Raw genomic sequence first — 18,913 nt, 5'->3', positions numbered from 1 at the left:
TCTATACAAAGAGATATTGCTTCCCAAAATGTAATTTTTATTTCTGTCTGGACAAAGCTCATATTCACAAGTCTACAAGAGAGGTCAATGTTCAGGTGTTTCTCATGAGAGGGGTGTAAGAGGTTCACATATTTAGTCAAATACTTTGGTCTGTGTCTAATCTTTTATGCTTTGAAGCTTTTTGTTTTCAAACTAGTTTCATGGTTACCGTGGGCTCAAAATGTAACACATGGATATTATATATGAGCTCTTCCTAGAATCATGAGTTGTAGATGTATCCACTTCTAGTACATTTAGTGACCACCAAACAACCATTGTGAAAATTGATACACACTTAAAATGGCGGTGAATAGCCTCCTCTTTGGTTACTTGATAGACATTGATTCGGTCATGTCTCCCCTGTTTCTCAGTAACCAGATACGTTTGAACCAGAGGGAGCAGACTGCTCAGCCGCATTACCCAAATATAGTGCCTGGTTGCATTTCAGCTTCTGTTTGAATTGTTCTGGTAACATTAACGTTCAGAATAGAAACTATAACTACACATAGAAATTATATACACGTCAACAACAGAAATAAAGCATTCTGCTTCATATTTAGACTGCAGGTATACAAGAGGGTCACAGTATATGAATAAACTTCGTGCAGAGACCTTGTGCACCAGATCATGTAATCTCCCAGCTGTCACTGGTATGAGGAGCACTCAGCACACCAGCAATAAGGGCAAATTAACATGAATATGTGCCATAGCAACAAATAATTCCACACTATCTCGTGCTACTGTATGTGACAGTCCCATTTTCAAATACTCAAAGGGGCTTTGATGATGTATCCATACACATATGTACAAATAACAAATAAGCTCAATATAAGGCCATTTGAAATGCAAGGCTTGAACAAAATATTACTTGAGGGACTGTAGTAGTCATAGTCCTACATATGGCTGTCAGGTAAACTCATACTTTGTCAAGGTAAGAGCCTGGGACCAATCCAGTGAAGCCGTTTCTTTTCACCGTCCACCAGCCATCCTCACCTTGATCTATGACAACCACAACATCCCCGGCAGACACAGAGAGCTCATCATCCCCCTGAACAAGGACAGAAACATTCAGTCAACAGTCATCACTTGAAATGAACAAGCATTAGAACATTTGAATGTGTCTCATGTCGAAGCTGACCTGTGCCGCATAGTCGTATATGACCGTGTACCCCTCACTGCTCATCTGGGACCCCTGACATCCAGGTATGGAAGCATACACTCCCTCTGATGTTTCTGCTGAGGAGTTGAAAGGATTTCAGACATAATCAGCACTGATTCATTTACTGTGTGAAGCCACTCGTAACTTGCAACTTCCCAAACTAGCCACTAAGGTGATAGTATAACATCTCAAGTATCCCTTCATCGCCACCACCTGTCACAAATCGAATGTGTTCATTTTGACTTTAACCTGGATGTTAATTGAGACTGTTTAATATGTAAAGGTGGATACTGTCGTTTCACACACAAAAAACAATACTTCACCCCTCACATGATTTTTGTTAATCCTTGTGTGGCCATAGGAAAGATAGATATATGTATGTATTTATTTTGTCTAAATCTTAACTTGATTAGCTGAGCTACTCCACAATGTTTCCACATAAGCCCTCGTAACTGCCGAAGTTCCCTCTGGAGTACAAGGACCCCTGGTTGTGAATCACTGGTGTGAAGAATAATAATTACAGTATGTAACTTATAGTTGCTCCACACCTTGTGTTGCAAGGCTCAATGTGGCTTTCACAGTCATTTCTGTCATCATTTTGGAAATTGCAGTGTTACTGACAGAATGACTTTGGTACTATACCAGTAGGTTGTGCAACTGGTTCATTGATGCTCAATTTGGAGCCACTGGAACAGTTCGACTGCAGAAGATTTGAAAACCTACAATTTGGGGAAAGAATTCAATAAGAGATACACACAAAGTAAATAAAATAACCATCGTCATCATCATCCATTTTGAATTGTGTAAAAGCTTTACATTGTGTATTTCTGACCTTTTCATCACTCCTCCTACAAATCCAGCACTGCCATTTCTGCCATCTGCAGCATCCCTCTCGTAGTAACTTTGGTATTCAATTGGAGCTGTGGAAGAACCATTGAAATTCAATTTAAAAAACTAATACTTCAGGGGCGATGACTTGTTACAAACAATCAATCACCTGTTTCAAAAGGAGTCAAACATGTTCTTGTGTGTTTCAGCAGCAGCTGAGAGATAATATTAAAATTTCCACCTTGGAGCATATTCAAATCCAAATCAGGAAAAAGCCACAGTGCGGGTGTTTACCTGAGGGAGTCGAGCCGGTGCTTTTCATCTTCACAAAGCTGGTAATGTCACCAATGATGTCACACTTTTCCAGTGTTTCCCTCACAACCTCGTAACACTGAAAGAGCAGTTTGCACAGTGAGTTTTGAATAAACAGTACAGAATATTGGAAGGGCTTGCTGAAAGTCTATACCATACAGATGTGTGAGAACAGCTGCACAAACCTCATCATCTTTTACACTCTGCATTGATAAATGGTTACAGTGCACCCACAAAGCATTCCTTAGCACGCTCAGGCGGTCCTCCTCCTGCTGCTGAAACACCTGCAAAACAAAATGATTACAAAAATAATAAATAATATAGAAAACATTGAAGCACGGTACATTTACAACAATATACAGTGCTGTACGTACACTTCTGAAATATATTGATGCAATTGGCAACCTCTTGCACAACAAAAGCATCCAGCATGGTTTCTGGTATCTGTGTGATCTGTCAACTCAGATCATTTGGGTGCTTTTTAATGCTTCATAGTTTTAAATGTATCATTTTAACTTTGTTTCATGTTCTTCTTCTTGGTTTCTTGTGTGTATGTGTATTGTCCTGTGTTTCAAACTGATACTGACAACTGACCTTTTTACATAGGGATGAATAAGGTAGTTGAATGGCTGCCTTAGATTTGTTATATCTAGGAAGGCTTTGTTGCCGGGACAAAGTTTTGCAGATTAATGACTCACTTTATAGTCTGCTAAAAGGAAGTATCGTACATCCTCATTGACAAAACAGGCCTTGGGTATTGCCACTCTTGGTCTAAGTCTGTACATTTTGAAATGCATCATGCTGTAATTTGCATGCCTACCTTTATAAATCCAGTGAGAGGAGAAATACAGCTTCTAGTGTTATACTTTACCTCACATGTGTTGATGTGTGTTGATTCCCACTCTTGGCGAGTCTTGTCAAGCTGTTCAATGTTTGACATGTACTGTTTCTCTAAAGACAAGTTCAAGAATTCATTGTAAAAAATAAATAAATAAATGAAGATTTTCTATAACACTTTAATAAACTTTGAGATTTATCTATATACTGCATCTAACTCTGTTTCTGGAGTCCTCAATGAAAAGGGAAGTAAATAACCAGCATCCTCAAAATAAATGTTAAACCATAGAGGGTTCCTACATGAAATGACAAAAGTACTGTTATCTGTCCTTACCAGCCTCCACTGCGGCTTCTCTGCACTGTTTAGATTTGTTGTTCATCTGAAAAAATACAAAATAATACAAAATGACACGCTTATTTTATATCTGTAAACCTGTAGTTTCCCCAATAAAAAGATATAAAGTTTATTGCATAGGTGCTTTAAAATAATCTTTAAAAATTACGTTCTAAATGAGAACAGGAAGTCACAGCTGATAAATGACTGTATTAAATAATAAAGGCAAGGGCAAAGACAATTGAATTTCCCAGTCGGTGTCAGTGTTGTCGAGTAACTGTGTAATAACTGGCAGTGCTGTTTGAGAAACTATCTCTTGTTGCACTTCATTTTAAATATACATTCTTCTCCGTGGTAAAAAGTATTGAAAATATAATTACATTTAATGCTAGCATTTGTTAATACCACACCTTGTTTGTGAGGTGCCCAGTATACTCTCAAATACCAATGACAGTTATGATAGACAAAAAACATTAAAAGCACACGGACAATGTCAGTGCAATGTCCAAACTATAGTAACAACATTTTCATATTTCTTGTCTTGTAACTAAAAACTATTTTTACAGAGACACAAATACATAAATGTTTACAGTGTTTAAAAATGAGGGATCAGGCCCTTGTGTGAAAAATCCAAAGAATGAGACGTTCTTATTATCTCCACCAATATAATCATGCTATCAGCCGCATGTGTGCGTGCATATGTGAGTCAATAAGCGTGTCTGTGTTGTCCACAAGATATGAAATGTTTTATATGACGATTTCAAGCCGATTGCCTGCATACATCGCCGCTTGTTTGTACAGCCCATTGATGTCTCGACTGGTGGAGGACATGTTACTTTAGTCGGATGTTTGACCATCCCTGTGTAGAATACTGTATTAATCAAATTAATCTGCTGAGGGGGAAAGTATCTCTTTATTCACCTTAAATCTCAGTTTCAGACATGTACGCACAAGCAGGATTTGGTGACATCACAACAAGTCTGGAAATTAATCACGGCTTACACAAGTGTGATCTGTAAGCTTAAAACCTCCAGGGCACATACTTTTTACACTGAGAATAGCAGTGAAGTCAGAGACATCTTGTGTCCAGTAGTTGAATTATTGAAATGAACACTATTTGCATATAGATTATTTTCAAGAAGGGAGGAGTAGATGTCACATGAAAGGTTGTGTAACTGGGGAATTGAAAATGTTGTGGAAAAACCATATCAGAGCATTTTTAAATATCTTAAAACATCTCTGGGGGTCTTTAGAGATTCATTGGTAAAAAAAACCCAGCACTGATCCTTTTAAAGAGTCAAGCCTAGCTTTTCATTTCTGAACTGGACCTTTAATGAGTCATACAGTTCAGATTTACCTTGTCGATCTGTTTGGGAGTAGCTGTGGGAGCGTTGGTCATCTTCTCAGCAGTTTGCTCTGCCTCATCTGCCTCCCTGCAGCGCTGCTCATAGGACTTTTTAGACTAGAGGGAAACAGAACAGAAACCATATGAAACTATAACACCCATGCTTTGATCATCAGTGCTTTCTGAACCCTCGACAGGAAGGGGGTTCAGTCAACTAAGACGTGCCATGTATCTGAAGGAACATCAATGTGCAGCAAGTAAGACCTCACTTCCTTCTTTTGATTGGAGAGGGGTATGAGCTTAAGCTCCTTAATTTGCCCATTACACCAGTGAGTTATGACTGACATTGACCTATCTTGCGAAACCCTCTTCCTCTTATGTTCATCTTAAATATAGGCGACAATACTTCTCTGCTGAAGTCTCTTCAGAATGCACTTTTCTTGCTCATACAAGCAATATGTAGCTGCACTAAAAGATACAGTTTACTACTGCCACAATTATACAAACAGGAAACTGAAATCTCTGTAAAACTGTCATTTACAAGGCCTTCCCACACACATGAGGTCTAATCATAGATCATCATGATAATATAAATTGTTCTTACATCTATTGTTTTCTTGAAGAGAGAGACTTTTGTCTTCTGGACCTTCTCCATGATGACTTCAAACTAATAAGTGAGGAACATAATGTTACTTTAAAAAGCATCAACGTCATCAGAAAACCACACTGAGAGGCAACTCTTTTTACATTTCCTGTGCAAATGAGAAGGAAAAAGCTCATCGTTGGTACCTTTTTTCTCTGTTCTTTCTGTCGCTCTCTGAACTGCTCCATTCTCTTCACCTCCTCCTTTAGCGATGCAGATAGCTGAATGTGCAAGTTTCCTACATTTTCAATTTCTGAAAAAACACCAAAACATACAGGTAAAAACTGATGGAGACATGTATGAAGTGCACAAGAAAAATAATGGAGGAAATATATCCTGTGCTTACGTGTTTTCATTTCATCAAAAGACTTTCTCAAAGTGCTGTGAAAACAAAATGAATAATGAATGACATGTCATGCATCTTTTCATGCAATAGTCCATATGGTGCAGAACAAATGTATTGCTTAGGCAGACTTAGATGTATGATGAGGGCATCAATGCTCAAATGCACACACATACCTACCAGATCTCATATAAACCTCCAGCCTTGCGGGCGATTGTGACCAGTTCCTTGCCATATTTTTCCTCTGCTGATGCCCTACATAGACAATAGTACAACAGAGCTTAACCACATTACACTGCCGTCAATGATTCATCAAGTACACTTCATCAGAAATGTGTGAGCCCACCTCATTTTCAAGAGCTCCTCCATGTCTTTGCATGTCCGTCGCCCATCATTAAGTTTCAGACTGAGAGTCTCATACCCAGTATTACCGATGAAGTCCACTCCCTGGAACCATGAATACCAAACCATGATTCTCATACTGTCAGTGATAAGGTACAATGTTCACAGGGATAGCTCAGTTTTAACACATGATACATTTAGGAATAAAAGTCTAAATAAATGCTGTTTTACTGAATGTTTTGTGTCCATTGGAAATAAAATATTACAGTTTCTTTATTGCTCAGTATTTAAGAAACCTCACTGATCACCGTTAGCCAATAGCTGACGATACTCAATAGCACCTTTCACTTTGATGACTTGTGAGATTTTTACACGTAGGTGGTTTCTCATCAAGAATGGAAATTGTAATGTGTTCTTGCTGAGGTCTGAATGGAAAGCAACCAAGTGGGAGAACCCACTCTCATGTAAAAGTATTCTTACTTTGCTGAATTTTAAATAATGTGGAAGTATAATTACTGGTGTAACAATCTCTGATGTTCATTGGTATTGTAGCTGGGTTACATTTGACATTACTGATAGCAGGATGATAGTAAAGAGGAAAAGGGAAGCACACAACTTCATAATGTGAACTGAAGCTACACTAGAGTTACACTGACCAGTTGTCTGACCGGTTGTTTCTGACTGACCAGTTCCTGATGCTTTGCTTACAGTTATGATAAAGAGGCTTGTACTGAGTTTCATGATCATTTTGAGTTCTGGTCTGTTAACAGGTGCTCTGTACAGTTCTGCAAAGACATTGTCAGAAGACCAAAGGCACAAAAGAGAGATGAGATTAGCTCAATTAACAGGAAACTCTCAATAACTCTACAGAACACACGGTTAACGACAAAGCACTATTTAAGAAAGTTGTACTGAGAAAGAGCTGTTTAGTTTGTGTGCCACACCTGATTTTAGATAGAAACTGTACACAACCCAGAGATAAGAAAACAATTGTAATGCATATCAAGACTGCATATATAAAAGAAAGTTAATGTTTTAATCCAAGCAACAATTCACCTGTTCAGTGAGTTTCAAAATGAGAAAAAGGAAAGAAATCAAAGCAGATCAGAAGTCTAAAGACAAAGTGTTAAGCTAACTGTAGTCAAAGACAGGCTAACGTCATACATTACTAGTGAATGGTAGCATGGATACTGAGAAGCACAAATACAGAAGAAGTGGAAAGGTACACAACATAAATTACCTCAAAACTCTGTTGAACACACTGAATACAACACTGACTTCACAGCTCAGTAATAAGATAAAACAACACGACATGACAAAGCATGGATAAGTAGCTTCCCACTAACTCACCCAAAAGGCATCTTTAAATAGTAACGACATCTTGCCAGTGGTTAAAAATAGTCCCTGTTGGAGAATCCACACAACTTTAAGTCACTTTATAATGCCCAGCAGTGTATCAGGCTGTTGCTTGATGCAAGTGAAACGGATCATGACACATTCAGGAAACAGACCTCTAACGGCAACACTCACTCACTTACTCATTTTTATTCAAATGAGGAAGAGCTGCAACATGTCAGTGGTTAACACAACTGGACTGATACTCGCATGTGTGAAAGGAAAACTCATGATGATATACAGCTACAGGTCAACAAAACTGTTGTACAAGTGTAATAAAAACAAACTCAACTTATGATTGTACCACTTAAAAAGTGGTACAATCATATTACCAGTTGGACCTCCCTGTTCTTTAGGAGTATGTGTATTGCATAAACTACCATTTAACCGTTGAAATGATCCTGAACATAATTTAGCCCCTTCAGATTGCAATGTTGTCCGTTTTGGGGAGCTCTGATAGATAAAGTAGTAGTTCATTGTCAGCTAAAGGGAAATAGGAGAATGTTGAAATATTTTTGAAGGACATTTTACTTTTTCTCTCATTTTCCACATGTTTTCCATGACTGAAAACTTGTTTCCAGGCAATGTGGGAACCCTGTGCTGTGTTATGCTGGTGTTGTCATTTATCTTTTCATGTTATTTTGTCCATGTCATTCAATACTGCAAACGCTTGTTGACGGATAAGATCAACCATGACGTAAATCCCATGACTAACGTCAAAGTACAAGGTAATAAACAACATTAAATCTTCATGGAAACAAATGAGAAAACAAGAACATAAAGTATAGTTATAGTTCATCATGTAACGCATGCAGCTGTCGGCCATAGTCTGTCACTTCACTGTTCATGAATGTTTCTTGATTTTTCAAGACTTCCCCCTTTGAGATCTGCCCGTCTCCATCTTGGTCCATTTCCTTGATGAGGTGAAGAGCCTGTTAATGACATGAGAGCAAAACAAGGAAAAGAATTCAGTGGTTATGTTGCCATTCCAATGTAAAAATAAATTATATATAATCCTACCAAGCAATATCAATCTATTATGGCAACTAAATCTCCTGCAAGGCCCCGAGATCCTCCTTGTGGCACTGGAGTCACAGGGGCAGGATCTATGTAGCTGGCTTAAAACTGTATACCTGTGTTGAGCAACAAGGTTCAACTTTATTTTGAAATTAATTTTTTTGAAATACTTCCGCTAACAACATTACAATTTAGGCCGTTTTGAAACAAATAGGAACAAGACAAACAGTCTTTACTAAAGTTTTTCACTTTGTTGTGTTTATTTTTCACTTTTTCGTGGTATCTAAACATCTGCAGAGTGCCAGCTGACACTGACAAGTGCTTATACAAGTCGGAAAATATCTCCACTCATCCTCTCCTTAAATGTAGGTGTCAGGTGCCACGAGCTGCCAGTGCCAATAGTTGTCACAGGAGTGCCACCATTTGTCACGGAACTGCAACTAGTTGTCAGACAATTGCCTCTGACTAGTGGCAATCGTCTGACACCTAGTGGCAATCGTCTGACTAGTGTCAGTCCTCTGACTAGTGGCAATGGTCTGACAACTAGTGACACCTCCCGGAATTATACTTAAATAAAATGAATGAGAAACAAAAAAGTACAACGTTACTCTTTTTAGGATGTATAAAGAACAGGTGGCTCAGGTGACTTAACTAAAATAATAGAACTAGTTTATGGCAGCTGACCTGTAACAACAATGGGTGTTCTCAGAAAATGTAGCTCCGCCTGCTCAGCTCGGCCGCTTGCTTGACGGGTGCCGAACGAGTGCCGCTGTCCTGACACCTGACTGACACTTGCCACTGTCAGTAATCTCACTCGCTGTCTCTCTAAGTCTACAAGTTGGATCAGTTGAGTCTTACCTCTTCTCTTGCCGAGCCGTAGCTATTGGGGGCAACCCAGCGGAGCTGCTCGTCTCGATTCAACTTGCCATCCTTATCTTGATCATAGAGGTCTTTAAACCGCACTGTTTCTTCAATCTCCCACTGTGAAGGGGAATCCTCTGGCAACAACAAAATGAAGTGTTAACACTTGGGATGAAAATTAGGCATAGCAGAAGAAACAAACAACAAACAGATCCTTCTATGTTTTAAAATAATCTATGTTGTCTTACCTTCACCACGAACATCTCCAATAAATTCATTCAGATTGATGAGTCCATCTTTATCGGTGTCATATTCATTTAACACATCTTCAATGGCAAAATCCTATTAGGGGGGAAAAAGGGTAAATGATTACATTTTAAGATGAAATATGAAGGGCACTCATATAATGCATGATCATATCAGGTTTTGCAGGAGTCTGAGCTCGTCTTACAGCCATGTGATCCACTTCAGACGGGTGGGTGAAGGAAAGAAACTCTGTCACATTAAGCCCGGATGAGCCGTCCAGATCAGCAAAGTCAAAGCGTCTCCTCTCCTTCAGGTGGAGCTAATGGGGATATGTGCCAATGTTACGTTACTACAGATAAATCAGGCTGTGGTTTCAATGGGATTCTTAACAGGACAATTAAAGTATACCAACGTCTCTGAGGGACTCTTGCTCTGGATCCTCCAGAACAGCGTCGTCATCAAAACTAATGAGCTGGTCATAAGCGACCGTGTTGTATTCCTCCCATGTTACAACACCATCTTTGTCAGTGTCAAACTCGGGGAACCGCTCCTTTGTGTCGTCCAGAGCATATTTTCTGTAGACGTGCTGAATCCATAGCGTGATCTCCTCTGTTAACAAAAACACAGCAGACTGAGTATGACCTTTTCATCTTTGTCTTTGCTTTCTTTATAAATGTTGAGAGAGACATCAACTTACCTGCATTTAGCAGATTGTCAGCATTTGTATCAATCCGCTTGACAATTTCCATCATCTTTTCCTTCTGTTCTGCTGGGCTAAGTTTCTTTATCTCCTCTGTGTCCTAGAAGTGCATGAGGTAATTAGAAAGAAGAGTGAGAAGGTGATGAATGAAGATTAGAAATTTGGCTGAAGAGCAAAAAGAAAATGAGTAAGGAATATTTACAAACCTCATCTCCCAGCAGGATGTCCAAGTCATGTTCAGGGTTGTGCTGCTGACCAATATAATGATCTTCATGGAGATGTTTCTGAGAGCCTTGTCCAAATCCAAACTGAAGTACCAGCATTACCAACAATGCAGAGGATGCCATCTGTTGAATAACACAATTATATAACATTGTATAACAGCGTGTGAATTGAAAACACCACTAAAGTACAATTAATTAGTTTCCAAGACAGTTTTCTAGTTGCAATGCAACTGTGCGACCTTGTGGTCAGCTGGTGGAAGTTCACACTAAACTGTATGTGCGTGAGCCTCGTCCTGCATGATGATGAAACCATGGATTTTGGATGAAACCTGCTAAATCTACCAGGGACACGTGCGTATAAGGTAGAGAGAGATTGGGGGGACAAAGAGGCTGAAAGTATGGTAGAAATACTAGTTATTGTCTACCGTTGTTTTCATTAACTCCAGTTTATATTCGAGGAGACAGGTTTACCAACAGGCAGAATCGAGGACAAAATCAGCAGCGTTAACCAAAATAATAGACCCAGTTAAAGACAACGCACACAAGTCAACAATCAAGAAGTAACTACGTCAAGGCTGACAAATAAGAAAAATGGAAGGCGCTGTTATGATCGTCATTGAACTTACATTTGATTTTTTTAAACTCCTCTGCTCAAGTGTTGACGCGAATGTTATTCACCCTAGAGGAGACGTGTACTTCCGGCCACACATTTCAAAGTAAACGTGTTGTTATTCTGGTGTATGTCAAACTCGTTTTGGTAATTTAATAGGATTGATTAATTTAGGATGTCGTGCTTACAGAACTGTCAAGACTAGCACAAAGATAAATCAAAATGTACAAAAATGTGTCTTTCCAAAATATGTTTCAGCTTGGTGGCCCTAGAGCAGCGGCACCTTTGTACAGAGGAAAGGGGCAATAGTCTGGATGAATGAGAAAAGATTTTTAATAACTTTGTCAGGCCTGAGTAAGAATTTGCGTTAACTTTAGGGTTTACACAGTTGACCAATGTAATTCTCTCCAACTAGATGTTAGCAGGCTAGTAACAACGTTACATGTTTAAGGAGTTATCTGAATGACATTGTTAAGTTTGTGTACAGATAGGGCCAGACAAAATAAAATGTGGACACTGAGAGTTTGTCTCTGAATTAATATGAGTGTATTTAGTCATTTTTAGGTGTTGGATTGCTAGATATACCCTTTCCTCTGGAAGTTTTTTGTAGCTAACTCTCAAACAGCTTTTCTCGAACTTTCTCGGACTTTTCGGTGTACATTTTGGCAGTCCTACATTTAAAATAGAATATAAGAATACAAATGAACACATATATGCATATACAAATTTAGAGGAAGGCCTGATTTAATAGGGTTTGAAATCTGCTTTTAATTGTGGTCCTAGTTCAGGCACACCTTATACCTTCTGATAATTTGTACCACAAATGTGGCACACATAAGTAAAAGAGGCTTCACTAATCTTTGTTATTGCTCTACAGAACAAATAAGCAAACTAGTTTTACAACAATTCATGTCATTTTTCTATTGTACAAGAGAATTAGTTAATCCATTTATACAATTAGATCAGAATTAGCTGTAATGTAAGTATGTTTCGGCTTATAAGGAAATGGTACCTGGTTTGCAGTGACTCTCAGTGTACTTAACACACAATAAAAAAAACAATGTACTGGAATATAGACATGCATCTAAACTGAGCGCAACACAGCTAAACAGTAATTAAGCAAACATAAGAGATAAACAAACAACAGTTTAAACAGAGAAAGGTGCGCTTATAACGGCTTTTATTTCGAAGGCAAGTTCCCTTCTTTTCCGGTCTGTAGATGCTTGACACACACGCGCAATCAACCAAACGTCCCGCCCGATCCTCAGTCTTCATGGTTGCCATGGTACGCAGTTTAAAGTCCCGCCCCTTGACCTAAACTATACTGTCGTGATTGGCTGGCGCGTATGTTGTGTCACTGTTACAGCAATATCATTGGATAACTCCATTGTCAGTCAACACATGAACTTAACAGACTTCCTGCTTTTGTTAGGTTGTCCTCTCTGTCATGTTTTTATCTGACATGTTATTCCATCAACTCTGACAACAAGACAACCGTGTCCGTAGACTCGTATTTATCACCGACTAATAAGCGTTGAACATATACCGTGCGGGTCGATGTCCAAAGACAACCGCCATGATGGAAGACGGCGTGGAGCTGGGCAGCACCGCCTCGGCCCGAGAGCTAGCCAAGGTGGGGACGGGAGGGAGAGGTCTGGTAGCAACAGCTCGGGCTCTTCGCATGGAGGAAGCAAAAGCAAGAATACATCCATAACCGCTTTGAAGGTTCGTAATGACATTTTAGCTGGTTGCTAAAAGCCGAAAATATGGCAGTTAATTTAGTCAAGAGCGTGACAATTCCAATGCACCGCTAGCTAGCTTGAGCTAGGTAATTTGGATAATTGAGAATGGGTTCACTCGCAGCAGGAAAGGAACATTTTAGAGAGACAGGTCTGTGTGATGTAGTCAGCCCATGTGGTCTCCTTCCACCAGCACCCACTTGTGCAATTTTTTACTAAATGATGATAAATGGCCCTGTGAGATTTGTGAGAACATGCTAATGCGTCATGGGATTTTTGTGTACATGTGTATTGTCTTATCGTCAGTATAACATAGATGTGACGACAGGGGATGTGTTGAGTAGGGCAACACAAGAGTAATTGTGACAAGTATGTACCAGGTGGCATTGCTTATCCTGCTGTCCCCGTTCATTCCGACTTTTTCTTGCACACTTTGTAAGTTTGCATCATTTGTAGGCGGTCAAACCAGGTGGGCTTGTGTGTTTTGTCCCCCCAAGCAGCCTATGAATTATTGGATGCCTAGTCCAATCGTATCCAGAGCATCACCCTGTGAGGCTAATGCCTGGCCAGGCTTGCGTTAGCACACACACTGTCTCTGAGCCTGCAGCTATACTCTCATCACTGGCATGGGGGGGCAGAGCAGCAGCAGCAGCAGGCTGGCTGTGTGCACATGACTGCGCAGCGTTGTGGCTGAAGGAGAGTGAGAGATGAGACACACACACAGAGAGAGAGAGAGAGAGAGAGAGAGAGAGAGAGAGAGAGAGAGAGAGAGAGAGAGAGAGAGAGAGAGAGAGAGAGTGAGTGTGTGTGTGGGGGCTCTGATGCAAAGGAGAGAAGCTGTAAATATAGGAAGCTACATGCAGTGGAGAGCAGAAGAGAGTGGCAAGCAGACAGACAGCAGCGGGCAGAGAGTCGGGCCTAAGAAATGGCTGCTAACTCAGCAGAGCACTGAGGGCTCAGGCTAAGATTACAGACAAAGTGGACTGGCGGACCGCTGAGCACTTGTCCCTCTCAATCGCCACTGGGAGAGGAGTTGACACAGCTGGGCAAGTTTCTATAGCAGCGTGGACTAAACAGTAGGAGTCTATTTTTGGTCCTGCTGTCAGATGACGATGTCACCTTGCACAAGTGGCGGGGCTGGTGTGGGGGAACAGGTTGCCTGAAGTGGGCCGCAAAAGTATGTCAGGGGTGGATAAGGACGAGGAACCTGCTTACAGACTGTACTTCTATTCTGTATGTATCCTCTTATCTTTTGATTTTTATCTGTGTTTCTCCTCATGAGCGAGATCTCCCCCACTGTCTTGCTACTTGCATCTGTTGGTAAACTTTCCCTGTCAAAAAGGGAAACCTTACACTTGCCCCTTACTCAGCACAGTCTAGAAAATAACCTCTCTCTCTGGTGCACGGGGAAGGAGTGCCTTGGCCAGAGAATTAAACAGAAGTTATGCTCCACAATGTATCTTATTTTTCTACAGTGTAGCCCAGGAGACAGCTTGTTTACAGCTGGTTAAGTGAATCAAGAGAATATTGCTGTTAACCCTTTTTTTTGCCTCTGGCTGCTGCACATAGTTCGGCAGCCATCAGTTGTAAGTAGGCACGGTTTTCGCACAACATTCATCTGTCATCAAACGGCTGCCAAACCCAGTAACCGCAGAGTAAATATTTACAGAATGTAGATGGGAGATGGTGCATCGATGCTGACCTACGTCACTAGTTCCTGCTCCTTTTTAGATCGGCCTGTGTTCTTTGTTGTTCCTTTATCTCTTTGCAGTCCCTTTTCTACTTGGCCGAATGAAGCCACTCGACATGTAAAGAATTTTGCTCACCAAAAGTAGGTCAGCTGGGTATCTCCCTTCGGGACATTAAATGGTATCAGACCAATACACGCATGCTGTTTCTGCATGTGTAACGCCTAATGAGCCATGCTCACATTTACTGGCAGTGAATGATGGTCTGCAAAGATTGTTACATGTTATGTAAAATATGCCTAAGACCTAATTATCACTTTTTATAAGACATAAACTATATCTCTCTTCTTTTCAATTGCGAGTGTGTTCCAAGAGGAATCATTTATCTGTATCTTTCTTGGTAGTGAGAGACAGCCAGGAAAAGAGAGAACAGTTTGTTCCGTGACTCATTTGCTATTATGAGGAGAACTGGCTCTCGATTTTTGTGTTGGTTTCAGGTAACAATGTATTTCAAGTCTGAAACCACATCTTATAGTTGTCCGACCAAAATACAGTTTGCTCAGGACTTAAGTCAACACTACACTAAATGATTTATGAACAGCACAGAACAGGCTGCTGGGAGTGAAAGATCCAGAATGATCAGTCTCTAGCTACAAGCTTTTGTGTAGTTTTGTAACCAGATGGCCAGATATAAGAAAATTTAGATGTGAGATTAAAAAGGCAAAATATGCCATATTATAGTAGTCTGTTTGGTACACTGTGTACTTTTGTCTTTTGTTATTTCATTTTGAAAATTTAGTTGTTTAACAGATTTGGTCTCTGCATCAGTGCAATGAGCCATTTGACCAAACTGTGACAGAATGTTTGTCAGTGAGACGAGGATGCAGAGAGTTGTCGACGCCACGGCTTCCTCACGGAACATCTTCATGCTCCAAAGTTAAAGGATGTGATGGGTGATTTATTTTGGTTCACAGTGTCTGCTTCACCCGAGGTTACAGTCAGGTTTACTGATGCATAGTCAATGTGTAGGTCAACCATGATGCATGCTGGGCACACAGCGGGTTCAGAGCTCCTGCCTCCAGCTGTTTCTCGTCACAGTCTGTGCCATTAAATGAATGTGTGCACTATTGAGCCTACGAACCCCCTCTGCTCACATCCACACACCAGGGTTGGGACAAATTATTGAAACATCATATTGTGATACACTCTCTTGTTGTGCTGAGTATTGCTATTTTACATTGACTAGAATGATTAGGGATTTGATATAGTCATTTTTTATAACAATTAGTACTAAGCAATTTGATACATTCTGTTAAACGTTTTTTTGCTGTTAACGTGTGTTTTTGTGGCATTTATATCCGTTTTAGATTTGAATCATGTGTTTATATGCACACAGTTTGATGTCTGTTATGTTTTAAAATTCATAATGCTTTGAATAAATGCAGAATACAATCGACTTGCTTGTGTATAAACATAATTGAGCATATTTAGGGCTATAATAACACACTAGACTATACTTTAAGCACTGTACAAAAATAGTGTAGAGTGCATAGTGTTAAAATGGAGGTAACCATAGCAACACTACCTATGCTTCAGGCTGTGTCACTGGTTAGCTCACCACTAAAACTATTCGGTTTATATATAATAAAGAATCAGGCTGGTAATTAGTCCGACCCTGTCTGTTGCATCTTCCTATTGAAGACGGACATCTTTAAAACATGTCATAAACACTTGCTTTATACTTAATTTCCTGTACAATATACTAATATATATTAGTATATTGTACTAATACTAATATATATATATATATATATATATATATATATATATATATATATATATATATATATATATATATATATATATATATATAACTGGGCACAGTTGTTTTGAGCAAATGTTCCTATCGCAGGCGTTAGTGTGGGCCTGTTTGTTGAGGACTATTTTCAGCTGCTGGTGAACATTTGTTTCCAAAAGTATGTGGGATTGCCTCAAAACGCTCCAGTGCCAAGGTTCTCCATGACGGAGGAACTTGTCAAATGTTTATTTAATAGTTTTTTTGACAACAATGGAGCTCTATAGCACACAGGAATAAGATGCAGTATAGCAGGCTTTCATAATGCTATAACCTACATGTTGATCTTTTCCTGGGAGTATCACCTGACTTATCTTTTTAAACTGACTGCAAACCAGAGATTCGTTATTGTGAATGTCGGGGAACCTTGTGTTTGTCATGCATGTTTTTCTCAGAATTGCCTGATGTGATGCTACATTTATCTCCATAAAATATCTTTACCATATTGAAAGTCACCCTGTGAAACCCACATCTTTATTCATATTTTAAAATATTGTGGTATACATAATACAAAATCACAATATAATATACAAAATATAAAAAACGCCATCCCATTTCCCAACCCTCTGGTCTCTCCTTTTCATCCTCTCAGTCCACACCTGACTATAGTAATGACAATGGCAAAAGGAAACTACACAAAGCAAAAAAAAAAAAAGAGAGAGAGACAGAATCATACATACATACACCAAAACACATTGATCCACACGTTCTCGCTTTCCTACATAAAGAGAGCACTATGAGGTATTTCAGGTTGTTATCCCAGTGGTGGTACTGAAATAAGATATAAATGTGGTTTATCTTTTAATGAGCTCAATGATCAATCCTACATCTATTCTCTTCTCTGTTCATGATCACATTCCATGACTCATGTTGTGCTGCTCTACTCTTTCCTTGCAGGCTTCTTTTCAGCGCTCCAACAGCCACGACAAGGTGAGGAAGATCGTCGCTGAAGAAGGCCGCGCCGCTCGAAACCTCATCGCCTGGAGTGTTCCTCTGGAGAACAAAGAGGAGGAAGGTTAGCAGCTGCAGGACACACTTTCTATGCATGCTAATATGCTATTATTCTGCTTTTGTTGCATGTTTCACATTATTGCCATATTAACATCACAAGTAAATGGAGCATGGCATTTGTATTGTTCAGGTCCTCATTGTGCAGTGTTGAGTGTTGCAGGTCATGTTTGCTTTAGGTGATTTGATTTCCCGTATCTTTGGGACAGTGGGAGGTGTTTAGTCATTGTGTAAGTCAGTGTTTAAAGGAACTCAATGATCATTTCTCATCTCAAGTTAAAGCTTACACTGAGCATATTTTTGGTGGTACAAATTTTAACTTTTCTGTTCGACAATATCGTTTCCTGTATTGCATGGTAGTGCCACATCAAATTATCACCAATTACCAATTATCATTTAGACCAACCTTCACCACAGCAAAACTTATTTTACAGAGTTTTTACAGGGGAATTCTGAATAATGTAAGTTACATTCTCCTTTAAATGTAAATAAAAGTCACTGCTGACTGGTAGTTTTTTCTTATTATTTTATTTTAGTTTCTAAGCTTGTGAGAGATGATTCCAAGTTACAGCCATAGACTGCACGTCTTTTAAATCAGACTTCCACAGACTGGAACATATTAATGGGTTAACGCCATGATCCCTGTCTGTCATAGCAGCTAGATCCTCACTGAACATGTCCTGGAAAATTATCTCTAGAAAAGATAGGGTACCCTTATTTTAGCCACCTAAAAAACAGGCCCAAGTTTTAAGTAGTTTAAATGAACGCCATATTTAAAATATGTTCAATCGCCCGACCTGATCATCTCACCTGAATGTTGAATGTTACCTTCATCACGATCATTTGAGATTGTTTATTTCATCCGTTACTGTACACAGTACAAGCCTAATTATTCTCCTCCCCATAGCAAAGTCCAAAAGCAACTCCAGTGGCTGTTCCAAGGCCCAGAGGATCAACTCTGGTCAACCCAGGAATAAGAAACAGGTTTGTGTTTTTATCTTCTTCCACTAGAGGGCACAATTCACCAAGCTAAGTGTTCCCAACATACCCTAAGGCCTTCATCCCTGAACCATCAGGGACTCACTGATGTCACCTGGTAAATGGTTGAGTGGTACAATTATATAATCTATTTACTCGTTTTGGTCAAAACCGCTTCAATGACAAAATGAAATATTTGGTGAATAAATAAATAAATATCCTCTCATTTCATGTTTTTTTGTTTCATCTTTAAATTTAATTTGCCAGGCTGAACACACCTATGCCGTCCTCTTTGTTTACCTTTTTTTTTTCTTTTTTTTTTTACGTCTCTATGCGTCCACTGGTAACTCTGTGTTTAACGGGACATTGCAATGAAATGTGGGTAATTCCCTTGGGCAAAGTCTGCATCT

The 18,913-nt window shown here is 39.5% G+C and overlaps 3 protein-coding genes across 8 annotated transcripts in view; 1 reads left to right on the top strand and 2 right to left on the bottom strand.

Moving 5' to 3' along the window:
* Positions 1 to 14: 14 nt before the first annotated feature.
* pstpip1a (proline-serine-threonine phosphatase interacting protein 1a) lies at positions 15 to 7,622 on the bottom strand. Of its 3 annotated transcripts, none has more exons than XM_068723361.1 (15): positions 7,533 to 7,622; positions 6,187 to 6,287; positions 6,021 to 6,095; positions 5,844 to 5,878; positions 5,644 to 5,750; positions 5,459 to 5,521; positions 4,867 to 4,971; positions 3,510 to 3,555; positions 3,210 to 3,289; positions 2,524 to 2,622; positions 2,321 to 2,417; positions 2,031 to 2,118; positions 1,841 to 1,917; positions 1,178 to 1,275; positions 15 to 1,087 (listed from the first exon to the last, which is right to left on the bottom strand). In XM_068723361.1, the coding sequence occupies exons 1-15, from the start codon at positions 7,560 to 7,562 to the stop codon at positions 956 to 958; spliced, it is 1,233 nt and encodes a 410-aa protein (XP_068579462.1). In that variant the 5' UTR covers positions 7,563 to 7,622; the 3' UTR covers positions 15 to 955. The 3 variants fall into 3 exon arrangements, with proteins under 3 accessions (XP_068579462.1, XP_068579463.1, XP_068579464.1); XM_068723362.1 differs by having other exon boundaries at positions 1,178 to 1,272; XM_068723363.1 differs by lacking the exon at positions 7,533 to 7,622 and having other exon boundaries at positions 6,017 to 6,095; positions 6,187 to 6,276.
* rcn2 (reticulocalbin 2) lies at positions 7,200 to 11,314 on the bottom strand. 2 transcript variants are annotated; one of them, XM_068723364.1, is made up of 8 exons: positions 11,252 to 11,314; positions 10,608 to 10,748; positions 10,399 to 10,501; positions 10,114 to 10,310; positions 9,907 to 10,020; positions 9,704 to 9,797; positions 9,453 to 9,592; positions 7,200 to 8,509 (listed from the first exon to the last, which is right to left on the bottom strand). In XM_068723364.1, exons 2-8 carry the CDS (start codon positions 10,746 to 10,748, stop codon positions 8,366 to 8,368), a joined length of 933 nt encoding a protein of 310 aa, XP_068579465.1. In that variant the 5' UTR covers positions 11,252 to 11,314; the 3' UTR covers positions 7,200 to 8,365. The 2 variants fall into 2 exon arrangements, with proteins under 2 accessions (XP_068579465.1, XP_068579467.1); XM_068723366.1 differs by lacking the exon at positions 11,252 to 11,314 and adding an exon at positions 10,865 to 10,934.
* A 1,354-nt stretch (positions 11,315 to 12,668) lies between these two features.
* Positions 12,669 to 18,913, top strand: part of scaper (S-phase cyclin A-associated protein in the ER) — a 56,831-nt gene continuing 50,586 nt past the window's right edge. For 2 of the 3 annotated variants that reach the window (XM_068723360.1, XM_068723358.1), the window contains exons 1-3: positions 12,669 to 12,960; positions 17,415 to 17,532; positions 18,433 to 18,509. In XM_068723360.1, coding sequence (XP_068579461.1) covers positions 12,793 to 12,960; positions 17,415 to 17,532; positions 18,433 to 18,509 — 363 coding nt within the window. In that variant the 5' untranslated portion in view covers positions 12,669 to 12,792. Of the gene's footprint in view, positions 12,961 to 13,796; positions 14,208 to 17,414; positions 17,533 to 18,432; positions 18,510 to 18,913 lie in introns of those variants that run through there. The other variant, XM_068723359.1, reaches the window with a different exon arrangement.

The sequence above is a fragment of the Cebidichthys violaceus genome, unplaced genomic scaffold, assembly GCF_023349555.1.
Source record: "Cebidichthys violaceus isolate CVI_PGR_0920_01 unplaced genomic scaffold, fCebVio1.0.p SCAF_3, whole genome shotgun sequence".
Lineage (NCBI taxonomy): Eukaryota > Metazoa > Chordata > Actinopteri > Perciformes > Stichaeidae > Cebidichthys > Cebidichthys violaceus.
Note: the sequence above shows the minus strand (reverse complement) of the source record. Positions and strands in the feature narration are given on the sequence as shown.